The sequence below is a fragment of the Anabrus simplex genome, chromosome 1, assembly GCF_040414725.1.
Source record: "Anabrus simplex isolate iqAnaSimp1 chromosome 1, ASM4041472v1, whole genome shotgun sequence".
Taxonomy (NCBI): domain Eukaryota; kingdom Metazoa; phylum Arthropoda; class Insecta; order Orthoptera; family Tettigoniidae; genus Anabrus; species Anabrus simplex.
This window is the reverse complement of record NC_090265.1, coordinates 142,731,437-142,745,021: the sequence shown is the minus strand read 5'-3', so window position 1 is coordinate 142,745,021 and position 13,585 is coordinate 142,731,437. Positions and strand designations below refer to the sequence as shown.

General features: G+C 35.0%; 1 protein-coding gene across 4 annotated transcripts in view; it reads left to right on the top strand.

Moving 5' to 3' along the window:
• Positions 1-13,585, top strand: part of LOC136885079 (uncharacterized) — a 1,401,330-nt gene that overhangs the window by 1,310,465 nt on the left and 77,280 nt on the right. For all 4 annotated transcript variants that reach the window (XM_067157511.2, XM_067157504.2, XM_067157532.2 and 1 more), the window contains one exon: positions 1,760-1,846. In XM_067157511.2, coding sequence (XP_067013612.2) covers positions 1,760-1,846 — 87 coding nt within the window. The remainder of the gene's footprint in view (positions 1-1,759; positions 1,847-13,585) is intronic.

The following is a 13,585-nucleotide window of genomic DNA, read 5'->3' as shown; positions in this document are numbered from 1 at the left end:
TTACAGACATGGAAATAAGTATTTGGAATCTCCTTTAAAAATAAAGAAACTTTTTTTTTCGACTTGAGGGAAGACTGTTTCTCACATGTACAGTTCTATGTCGCATGGTTATCTTAGCCCCAAAAGAAAATACCACAAACGTGGTTTACAAAGACTTTCTGGGGTAAATGAAACTCAGTTTTTTGGTGACTTTTTATACTTTAGGAATTTTTAGATAATGTCTTAGTACAGTACCGAGGAATGATTACTTTTATCAAATTATGAAATCCACGCGAGCGAAGCCGCGGGTAACTGCTACTAATAATAAAAAAACATCTTGCATATATACCTTGGAAGCATATCTGAGAAAGAATGTTGCTTACATGATGGAACGAACAAGAGGTGGTGAGAAGTAAATGACAATGTTCACTGCCAGTACTTCTCTCTTCCTTAACTTTTGATTTGAGGAAGAAAATAGCTCACTACTTCTTGTAGTCACTCCAGTAAATGTTTTGGCTTTTAAATAAAGATATTCATTGCTTAAATGGAAATTACCATGAGGGTATTTATTGCTGATTGGTTAACAATACAGCTGGAGGTTACAGTCCTTAATTTTTAACTCCTGTGTATGATTCTCTGCTTCATACATTCTATGCATATAGCTATTCTTGAATACAGGTGAATACTTACTTTAATAAGAAAGATTAGAATGTTACAGGAAAAGGACAGAAAGTAAATGTTCTCTTACCGTTTACACTACAAAGCATTCAATATAACTTAATGCAGTAAGTGTCAACAGGATATATGCTTGTTGTTAAAGTAGACTTAAGTGCTAATAAATTATTTACACTTTCATAATTATTGGTCAACTTGGTCCAAAATTTCCCATAACTGTACTCAGTTATTCATTCAAAGACTAAAAGTAATAATATACCATCAGTAATTTCAAGATACAAACAAACAAACAAACAAACAAACAAACTTGATTGCTGTGCCAAAATCTTCACCTCATACCACTATACAGAATGTGAACACAGGATTCTAACAATGAATAAGGGTCACTACCATATGTGTGTGCTAAAAATTAGGTACCATACTGTAACTTTTGTCAATTGACAGATGAATTGGTAGGTAGAAAAACAGTAACTCTCTGACAAAATGTTATGATTCATAAGTGTTTACCTTTCATTTATTCACTTACCAAAGTTAATGAAATAAGCCTCAAGGGATTATTATTATTATTATTATTATTATTATTATTATTCTTGTTTTCGAATAGGTCTACTATGGACCACGTTAAGCATCATTCATTTACGGTTCTTCCTCTTTCGATCGGCCCAGTACTTCTTCATCCTTTCGGAGTGGGCTTCTTTACGTTCTCGTGACCAGTTGTTGTTATTATTATTATTATTATTATTATTATTATTATTATTATTATTATTATTAAAGTTACCTCTTGAAATTGCAATCCTTACATGTTTAATGTCGATCTTATTTGTTCTTGGAGTTGATGTGTGCTTTGTAGCTTTTTTTCTCAGCTTGACCTGGCAAGATGTGTGCAACATGGAATGATGGCCAAGGAAGGCTCTGTGCTTCATTCTTTTCATTCTCTCTCATTTTCCAAACAAAGGTCTCCTTACTTCTTCATTCTGCCTTGCACTTTTTATTCATCATCTACCCCTACCCAGTTCCAACCACCATGTGCTTATATTTATTTCAATTCTGGTCTTGTTTTAATTCCATTATACTGAAATTCTTAGTTACATTATTTTTCTTTTAGGCTCCAGAAGGTGAAACCCAACCTAGTACAGAGGTGGATCTCTTCATTTCTACAGAAAAAATTATGGTGCTCAACACGGATTTGAAGGTATCAGTAACTTACATAAAGATACTTCTATATGATTATAATTCACTTATTAGAATTAAATTTAATCAATTAATTGATCTTTTTAAAAGTAAAGGAGCTTACTCCTATAACATGAACAGTGTTCCTTTAAGAAGGCCAGTTCGGAGTAATAGGAGGCAAGTGCAAAACCAACTGAGCTGTGCAACCAGTCCTTACTTACTACTTTATATTCCTATAAGAGAATATCTTGAAATCTAGAGTTTATAATTCATGATGCTTTAGTAAATTAATCATTTCACTACTTCTAATATTTTGTGGATAGCAAGTGGTGCTTTCTACAGGAGACTAAAACAGATTTAAAGAGTAGTGAATATTGTGTATTCATATTCCACTGTTGCCTGAAATATTTAAATGGAATTTTTAACCAGTTAAGAATACTACTGAAACAACAGTGTAATAATAATACTTAATTAACAGTAATACCATTTTACATAACAGTAGAGAAGAATAAACAAAACACACTAAAAATAAAGTTCAATGGAGTATAAGTAGAAAAATATGTACAGATATATACACAGGTTATATTACAAGTAATCACAGGAAAGTAATAGTCAGTTCTGGAGATTATGTAAGTGATTTCTCAATTTTGACAATGAGCAGTTAAATACATCAATATCCACTTTGTTTAGAGATCTTGACATTCATTCAATTGGCCCATTGAATGCGTAGTTAGTTCTATGCCAATTTGTAGACAATGTATTCTTGAACCTTGTGCGTCTGTCTGGTACATGTACGTTAATTTTTGCAAGGAGTTATGGACAATTCTCCAAGGAATGAAGCAATTTAAAAATGAAGAGTGTATCCAATAATTCACGGCGTTGTGACAGGCTATGCAGATTGAAGGACTGTTGTAAGGATGTATAATCAACATTATCAAATGAGAATCCTGCTCTAAATGAATATAAACGAAGAAATTTATGTTGTACTGAATCTAATCTATGGATAGAGGTCTGATGAGAAGGGTTTCAAACAGGTGTACAGTATTCTAGTATGGGGCGTAACATACACATACAGCAATCAATAGGTAGCTAAGTTTGAAAATTCTCTAGAATATCTAGTAATGCAACCCAATCTTTGAAATGCTTTTTTACAAATATTTTCAATATGTTCATTAAACGATTGGTTATAACTGAATAAAACACCAAGGTCATTAACTTGTGAAACAGGAGTTAGAATGTTGTTATTACTAAATTTGTACTGAAATGATATTTTCTTCTTGTTTTTAAAAAAACAATATTATTTTACATTTCTCATGATTAAGTTTCAACCCATCTTGAATACAGTACTTTTCCAGATGATGTAAATCTTCTTGAAGTTTTAAACAATCAAGTGGACAATTAATTTGCAAAAATTTTTTTGCATTGTCAGCAAACAAAAGCAATTCAAAATTCTTAAGTATATTTTTAATGTCATTTATGTAGAGAGTAAAAAGTAGGGGCGCAGGGTGAGACCCTTGAGGAACTCCACTGGTAACAATAATAGGCGCAGAAAAATGATTCCTTATTTTAACAATCTGCAGGCGATTTTTAAGATACGATTCAAACCATGAGAGGAGAGGCTCATTAATTCCGTATCCTGTTAGTTTTTGCAGCAAGATATCATGGTCGACAGTGTCAAAAGCTTTTGAAAAATCTGTATAAATGCAGTCCACTTGGGAGTGGTTTTCTATTGCATCCAAGAGGAACTGATAGAATAAAAGAAGATTGCTACAGGTTGACCGTCCTGAAAAGAATCCATGTTGCTCATCAATGATGATGTTTCTAAAGAGAGGTGTGATTTTGTCAAGAATTATTGAGTCAAAATTTTTGGAAATATGAGAAGAGATTATAACTGGTCTATATTGTTTTATGTCAGTTTTATCACCATTTTTGAAAACAGGACTAACAAATCCTTTCTTCCATTCCACTGGAAAAACGCCTTGGTTTAATGAAAAGTTGAACAGATAAAAGAGTGCTTCACATAAAATAAATGAGCAGTACTTGAGCAGGTATGTAAAGTTCCATGCCATAATGTAGTACTGAATAGAAGATTTCTACTGCTTTATCAATTGATACATTTTGAAACATCTCCTTCCAGCTGAACTGTGACAGATAATAATTTAGTCCATTATAGTCACCATTTAAAAAGTCAAAATAAAAAAATTAAAAACTATCATTAGGCAAGGAATTGTATAGCTCATTTATAGGTAAAGAAATCTCTAATGCTGGGTGGTGTCTATCGAAGGGGACAATGCTTTCATTACTAGATTTTACTTCACTGGAACTGGAGTTACTGAAAACCAAATCAAGAAAGTGATTCAGAAAATTTGGGATAGCATTAAACTGATTTAAACAGAGATAAGAAAAAGTGTCTATATTTTATTTTATTTTTTTTTATTTTATTTTATGAAATACTTCCTCTCATGCAGAGGCTGCCTTGCGACAAAGTATACTTTTACATTTATTTTTAGAAGATAAATAGATATACTCTACTTGATAAATGTTGAAGGTAACCTAATTGTAACAGTGATTTCTTAGAATTATCAGTGAGCCCCTTAAGGCTATGATGGCAATCTCCCGTAACACTGTAACTGGCAGAGACATCTGTTTCCAGAAATTAGCGGCAAAAGCGGGAATCGTTCCCCTTGCTCCAGTCATCAGACCTACTATGGACTGCATAGTGTGGTTACCTACTGGCATAAGGCCAGAAGATGTTTCTTCATTTACTATCCAATTAAGATGTGGTAGATTGTAGTCACCAACAATGAGCAATAAATGGTTGTCAAGATTTGATATAATTTTTTCAACAGCACTGCAATGTTCGAAATATTTTTGGACAGAATCAGAAGTTGCCATGGTGGATCATAGTGTGTCCAGACTATCCAATTAAGATGTGGTAGATTGTAGTCACCAACAATGAGCAATAAATGGTTGTCAAGATTTCACATAATTTTTTCAACAGCACTGCAATGTTCGAAATATTTTTGGACAGAATCAGAAGTTGCCATGGTGGATCATAGTATGTTCAGCTAATGATTCCAAGTTTTTGGGTATTATTCCAAGTGAAGTAGTGAATTTTTGAAGGGTGAGAAAATGTCTTGGCATTCCATGTCATAATTGTTACAGACTTCTGGTGGCATGCTCAGTGTCCACCTGACAAAATTAGCTCAGCCTTATAGGCTATCCATTAGGAGTTCTGGTTGACTGTAGCACTATGATCAGAATGCTTTTATTGGTAAGTTGGCTGCCTAAAACATACCACTTCAGAATGTCTGCAAGCCAGTAGCTGAGGCCATACTACTACTTTTGCCAGTTAGAGTGCCTCAGACGGTTGAGGCGCTGGTCTTCTGACCCCAACTTGGCAGGTTCGATCCTGGCTCATTCTGGTGGTATTTGAAGGTACTCAAATACGTCAGCCTCATGTCGGTAGATTTACTTGAACTTCTGCTGGACTAAATTCTGGCACCTTGGAATCTTCAAAACACCATACAATTCGAAAATGCTGGTTAAAGCAGATGTAACATTAATATATCTATTAAAAAAAGCACACTATTAAACAAAGAATAGGGGCTGATGACCTAGCTTTTAGGTCCCTTTAAAAGAAATCATCATCAAACAAAGAATTAAACAATGAAACAAAGTTTCATTCTACAAGAACATTCTCCAATCACTTCCACAGCCATCAAATCACTTTAAACCATGCGCATATATGTACAATATTGTTTACATTGCATAAACTAGTCAATGATTATGAAAGGTGATGTTATGTACAAATACGAATAAGTAATGAATGTAGTGGTCCTCCACTGTTACTTTCATAACTTATGGAAATTTTTCTGTGCTTATCTTCGCTGCTATGATCCATTATCTTCATCACCTATGTTTGGACCACAGCCAGTTTCTTAGCTCTGGTCTTGGTCTTGGTAGCTAAGTAGAGGGGTGAGGAGAAATTTCAAATCAAATCAAAATCTCTTTATTTGCAAATGAGGTGTCCACCTCGGTGGCAAATGGTACACTAAAATATATTATTGTCAAGCACTAAATATTAAATTAACAAGAGAAGAAAATTTTCCTATCATACAATATTATACAATTTATGCTGACAATGTTTTCTATTAAACACACAGCTCATCCTTAATACATTTATATTGTTTAGAAAATTCTACTTATAATATCTCCTGTACTACTTACAAATATAGTCAACTGATATACAGTATGTGGAATTATTTCAAATGATACTATACAACTGGTATAAGATTAATATTTACATTGCATTTATTTATTTACTATTTTTTTTTTTTTTTTTTACCCGTTCTGGATCCTAAGTAGCATAACGACCTGCTGCGTCTTAACCAGAGCCCCTTTTGCCACCACTTTTCAGAGTTCCTGAAGGGCCTTCACAGCTACCGTAGCGGTCCCTGGGCCCTCGAAGTCCTCACTGTACTTTACCCCTACAGGCAGTCCCCTACTTTGGCTGTCCAAACTCCTTAGACCAGGGGATGGAATTAATTTATTCACACACATTTTTTTATTTACAATAACCTGCACTGGTCGAATGCCCTCTAACACTTCATTTATTTTCTCTGTTGCTGTTTATTCTCTTCTTGAATATCTGTACAGATTTTGGAAAAGGATCAAACACTACCCCTGGTAAACTGTTCCACTCCTTCACACCCTTCCCAATGAATGAAAATTTACCCCAACGCTTCTGCTAAGATTCCTTCTAATTTTATATTTGTGGTCAGTCCTGCCGATAAATCTGTTTCAGGAAGAGGGGTGGAGGGGAATGTTATGCACATCATATCTGTACATTGGAGAGGGGAGGAGAAGTGCTGCTTCTTCATCTTATAATGTATTTTTGTTTATTAGGATAGTTAATGATTTTGATGAAATAATAGTAAAGAACTGAATTAAAGAGTATCTTTGACATATTATTTTTAGTGATAAATAACCTACTAGAATGTCAGTTGGAACAGAAGTTGCATAAATACAGAGATTTGGCTCTGATCTTCCTACTGACAGAATAACAACGTGCTGTAAATGGTAAGAGACTGATGAAGTAGAACTCCAAGGTATATGACTGCAAAGGTGAAGTCAAGTTGCCTTCTCTGAATGTACCTTAAGCATCCGGGAGATAGTAGGTTCGAATCCCACTATCGGCAGCCCTGAAAATGGTTTTCCATGGTTTCCCATTTTCACACCAGGCTGGGGCTGTACCTTAATTAAGGCCACGGCTGCTTCCTTCCAACTCCTAGGCCTTTCCTATCCCATCGTCGCCATAAGACCTATCTGTGTCAGTGCAACGTAAAGCCCCTAGCAAAAAATGTACCTTAATTTTTTTAAGAATTTTAAGTAGGACTATTTTTAACATGTACAACATTCTGGTTATGTATGAATTATATGTTCTTATGTTATATCTTAACCATTTGTGAATATTTAGTGGCTGATGATGGCTCAGAAGAGCTGAAACATATACAGTAAAACCTTGATTGTCCATTCTAATGCCCTGGAAGGGGTGGATGGTTAATAAAAAATAATTAAAATGATAAGCCATACTACTAATTTTAATGGACTTTAAAGTATGGTACATAAAATACATACCGTGTAACCTTAAAATGCAGGGCATTAAACCCTCTTTAAAACCAAAATATAGTCAAAGCTACAACAATACATGCAAAATATTCACCTAAATTACCAGCAGACCATAGATAATTAATTTACCTGGTGTCATTTACGCTGCTTTAAAAAAGGTCTGTTACTTTTTTTTTTCACTCTCCTACAACTTATTTTCTTCTTTATGTCCATTCTGAGCTTTCTAATTACGAGGATGTCTGAAAAATCTGTTTCGTCCTCTTGCTCCAAGAATTCCATTAACGTTTCAGCTGACTCCAGTGTTATCTGAAGCAGTACGCGATCGTTTGTAATGCACTCTTCTTCCCCATCCCCTCACTTTCACTCATCACTTCGCAGCTAACTGCCGAGTTCCCGTTCGCGCTTTTATTTACTATTTCGTCATCAGTATGAAGCCACTCCACAATGTTACTTTCATCCACTTCTCCAAACTGAATATTATTTTGAATCTTCAATCTTTGATCATCAATCCCTCATTTTCATCTTCATCAGTGAACCCATGAAAATCGTCGGTGAGCTCTTTGACATCAACATACAATTTTCTCCACGATCGAGTGATGTTCTGAGCAGGTACTAGATCCCATGATTTCTGGGCAAGGTGAAGTGCTTCTTTAAGATTGAGTTTTTTCCACAACTCAACCATCGACATTTCTTCGGAAAGTAAGAGGCCTAGCAATTCCCACTTATAATGCGCCTTGAAGGTTGTGATGACGCCTTGGTCCATCGGCTGAATTAATGAAGTTACATTAGGTGGCAAATAGGAAACAAAAATGTTTCCATCCTCTGATTTCAACTCTGTATCAACAGGATGAGAGTGTGCATAATCAAGAAAAAGGGCGGCCTTTAATGGCAAGCCTTTGGACACCAAGAAACCTCGAACCCGCAGAACGAACTTATTATGGAACCAAGTCCTGAAAATATTGTGTATCATCCATGCAGGTTTGTTATAACAATAATCTGTTGCTTTACAAAGGTAAAAAATTGAGTGTATCCTCCTAATTCAATACATCATATATTCCATCATGATGTATTGAATTAGGAAACAGTGAGATACAATTTCATAGACAATAATAAATTGAATAACAGAAAGCAAAAATAAAATATATATGACTAGCAATTACCCGCGACTTCGCTCGCGTGGATTTCGTAAGTTCATCAAAGTAATCGTTCCTCGGCATTGTACTAAGACATTATCTGAAAATTCCTAAAGTACAAAAACTCACCCAAAAATTGAGTTTCATGTCCCCCAGATATTCTTTGTAAACCATTTTTGTGGTATTACCTTTTGGGGCTAAGACGACCATGCAACATAGAACTGTACATGTAAGAAACATACTTCTCTCAAGTCGAAAAAATAAATATATGTTTCTTTATTTTTAAAGGAGATTCTAAATACCTATTCCCACATCTGTAAGATCTTCGATTTTTGAGATATACATAAGTATCCCCATAAAAAGAATTCAACCCCTTGATCAGTCCTTCCCCCAACCCCAGCCCCATCTAAGTGTATTTTCCTAAAACAAAAATACGTGTTTCTTTATTTTTAAAGGAGATTCCAAATACCAATTTTCATGTCTGTAACATCTTCAGTTTTTAAGATATAAGTATCCTTATAAAAATAATTCAACTATTTTTCACTTCTTTTCACCCCCCATTAAGTGCGTTCTCCAAAAACAAAAAGGTGCATGTTCCTGTATTTTTTTAAGGACTTTCCAAATACCAACTTTATTGTGTCTAACATGTTAAGATTTTGGCATATATAATGTAGATATTCTGGTACTCATTTTAAAAATTCAACCACTTGTCAAATTCTTTTCAGCTCCTTAACTGAATTTTCAAAAAAAAACAAATACGTGTTTCTTTATTTTTAAAGGAAATTAAAAATACTAATTTTCATGTCTGTAACATCTTTAGTTTTTGAGATATAAGTATCCTCATAAAAGTAATTCAACTCCATTTTCACCCCCCACCCTTTCCTACCCGTTAAGTTGATTCCCCCTCCCCAAAAGTGTGTGTTTTCTTATTTTTAAAGGAGATTCCAAATACCAATTTTCATGTCTTTAACATCTTTAGCTTTTGAGATATAAGTATCATCACACAAAAATTCAACTAATTTTTCAGTTCATTCACCCCCTTAAGTGGATTTTCTGAAAACAAAAGAACACGTGTTTCTTTACTTTGAAAGAAGATTCCAAATACACATGTTCTTGCCTCTTAACATCTTCAGTTTTTGAGATATAAGTATCCTCATAAAGAGAATTCAACTCCTTTTTCACCCCAGCCCGTTAAGTTGATTTCAAAACAATGCGTGTTTCTTTATTTTTAAAGGAGATTCCAAATACAAATTTTCACGTGTGTAACCTTAAGTTTTTCAGATATTAGTTTCTCCATTAAATTTTTTCACTTCCTTTCACCCTCACCCTTAAGTGAATTTTCCAAAAACAAAAACAAAAAACGTATTTCTTTATTTATAAAGGAGCTTCCAAATGCCAATTATCACGACTTTAACATCTTCAGTTTTGAGAAATATGTATCTTCATAAAAGGAATTAAACTCCTTTTTCACCAAGTTGACCCCTCCTCCCCCACCAAAATGTGATTTTATTTACTTTTAAAGAAGAATCCAAATACTAATTTTCACGTCTGTAACATCTTTAGTTTTTCAGATATAAGTATCCTCATACAAACTATTTGACTAATTTTTCAATTAATTCACCCCCTTTAAGTGGATTTTCCAAAGACAAAAGGTTACATGTTTCTTTACTTTGAAAGAAAATTACAAATACAAATTTTCATGTCTGTAATATCTTCTCCGTTTTCACACCCCCTCCCCCCTACCAAGTTGATCCCCCCAACAAATGCGTGTTTCTTTATTTTCAAAGGAAAATCAAATATCAATTTTTATGTTTGTAACATATTTACATTTTTTGGTATATACATTCTCATACAAATAATTCAACTAATTTTTCAACTTTATCACTCTCCACCCCCCCCCCCCCCCCATGTTAAGGTTCTTTTCCGAAAACCAAAGAATACGTGTTTCCTTGTTCTTAAAGGGGATGCCAAATACCAATTTTCACGTCTGCAACATGTTCAGTTTTTGAGATACACTGCAGATACATTAATTTTAAAAATTCATCCCCTTTTTCAGTTCCCCTTAAGTGGATTTTCCGAAAATAATTTTATGTTTCTTTACTTTTACAGGACATTCCAAACACCAGTTTTCAAATCTGTAATATGTTACTTGTCTGAGATAATTTGCAGATAAAGTCTTCTTAAAAATTCACTCCTTTTGTCACTCCTGTTCACCCCCTATTCATCGGATTATCCAAAAACACAAAAATACGTGTTTCTTGATTTTCAAAGGAGATTCCAAATTTCAATTTTCATGTCTGTAACATCTTCAGTTTTTGAGATATAAGTCTCCTCATAAAAGGTGTTCAACCCCCTTTCCGCCTTCTTTCACTCCCCTTAATGGGATTTTCCAAAAACAAAAAAAATACATGTTTATTTTTAAAGGAGATTCCAAATACCAATTTTTACGTCTGTAAACTTTTAAGTTTTTGAGATATAGATATCCTCATTTTAAAAAATTCACTCCCCCTTTTAACCCCCTTTGCGATGGAATATCCAAAAATCCTCCTTTAGCGAGCACCTACATGTTAATATGAATGTATCCCCAAAATTTCATTTCTTTCTGTCCAGTAGTTTTGGCTCAGTGATGATGAATCAGTCAGTCAGTCAGTCAGTTGGTCAGTCAGTCAGTCAGTCAGTCAGTCAGTCAGTCAGGACAAGTTATTTTATATATATAGATTAATTGTACATTATATTGGAAGTAGAAATAATTGGTAGAAAGTGCTTTTGGCAGATCGTAGAGGTTCAGGAACTTCATCTTTATTACAGTCCACTGCTCTATGGAAAAATGCAGAGGGTGTTTGAGGAGTGAGACTTAGATATGGGACATTCAGTAATTAGGTTCGGGAATAATGAAAACAAAGCAATATGGCAACAAGGGCGTGAATTTTGTGGAGAATTGATGAACAACATTTTCTGGAATACCCCGTCGTTAGCGTGACATCCTCAACACATTACATGGCCGTTCTGAATTAGGAGGATACACTCAATTTTTTACCTTTGTAAAGTGAAAACCATCAATACGGAATGATTCTAATATCTTGTAATAATCTATTGGGAAATATTTCATCACTGTTCCTTTGAAAGAACATGGATTTTTTGCTTTACCAACAACAGCTAATTTTAATTTATGGTTGCCACTAGCGCTTGCATGGCACAAGATGGTAACGCGCTCTTTACTAGATTTGTGACCAGGAGCTGATTTCTTTTCAGCAGCTGCTAGTATTTTACTGGGTAAGCACTTCCAATAAAGTCCAGTTTCATCGGCATTGTACACTTGACTTGGAACTAAATTGTATCTCTCAATTATACGCTTAAACTCGTATTTAAAGTTTTCTTCTGCACTGCAGTCACCACTTAGTTATTCTCCTTCGATGTTTTAATTCTCGAATGCCATGTCTATCCTTTAATCTCTGTAGCCAACCATTGGATACTGGTGAAGACCCTGAGAGCCCCATCTTTTCGTGAAAAATTTGTGCCTTTCTTGTTATCATAGACCACTAATAGGTACACCTTCGCCTCTCTTTTGCTGAAACCACATGAATAATGCAGCATCCAGTTCTTTTAAAGTGGATGCTTTCATTGTTTTCTTTTAATAAGTCCATGCAAACTGTCAGAACTCGCCGCAAATTGCAACACTTTGTCTTTATTCTTCATTCGGTCCCGCACTGTTGTCACACCCACACCGAACTCTGATGCTACATTTGAGACTAGTTCACCTTCCTTTATCCGTTTGATTATATTAACTTTATTTTGTATGGTTAAAACTACACATTTTCTTTTTACTGCAGATTTCGATCTCAACATTTTTCGGCTGTTAGAACGGAAAATAAATGTTCAACTTTATCAGTTACTCTCATATTTCCTTACTTTGCACTGCAGTACAGAATGTAGCCTACCAGTCTACTAATAGCGGAGGTTGACTATGACGGACCGCTAGGCTGCTTTCCTATTCCTGTGCATTGTGAAATCTTTACGATGAAGTAGCCTCTGGTGAAAATACTGAACATTGACAGAGAACGATATGAAAGATCTACGTATGGTACTCGGAGATGTTACACACTAACAAATAAGTTGTAGGTATCATTCTGAAGTAGAAATGACCAGCATACCGTACTCTACGCTCCGTGGGCTGGGAGAGGGCACATTACATTACATTATTCGTCAACAATGGAATGAATAATAAAGTCTGTGACTGTTGAATTTGCATAGCATCCCTCGTTTTTCATAACAATTAAAAGCTAAATAATTTTACACAACATAAAATTATGTAGTAAAAAAAAATATGTATGAAGTCACGTCTCCAATGCCGATTGCCGGTCAGTGCACGTGTACGTACAGGAGTTACTGTACGTTATGATCGTGGATTCAGGAGTTGGAGAGTCAATGTACAGTCGCTCCAAAACAGAAGATACCTTGACGTCAAGAGCTGGGCTGAGTGGCTCAGATGGTTAAGGCGATGGCCTTGTGACCTCAACTTGGCAGGTTCAATCCTAGCTCAGTCTGGTGGTATTTGAAGGTGCTCAAATACGTCAGCCTTGTTTCCTGCGAGACAAAATGTTGGCATCTCCAAAAACCGTCGAAGTTGTTAGTGAGACATAAAACCAATATTATTATTATTATTATTATGATTATTATTATTATTGACATCAAGAGTACCGAGCTCGATAGCTGCAGTCGCTTAAGTAATTGGGAGATAGTGGGTTCGAGCCCCACTGACGGCAGCCCTGAAGATGGTTTTCCGTGGTTTTCTATTTTCACACCAGGCAAATGCCGGGGTTGTACCTTAATTAAGGCCATGGCCGCTTCCTTCCACTTCCTAGGCCTCTTCTATTCTATCGTCGCCGTAAGACGTATCTGTGTCAGTGCGACGTAAAACAAATAGCAAAAAAAAAAAAAGACATCAAGAGTACGCTCATTCCGTTTTGAAGTGACTGTACATTGCTTTTTATCAGGAT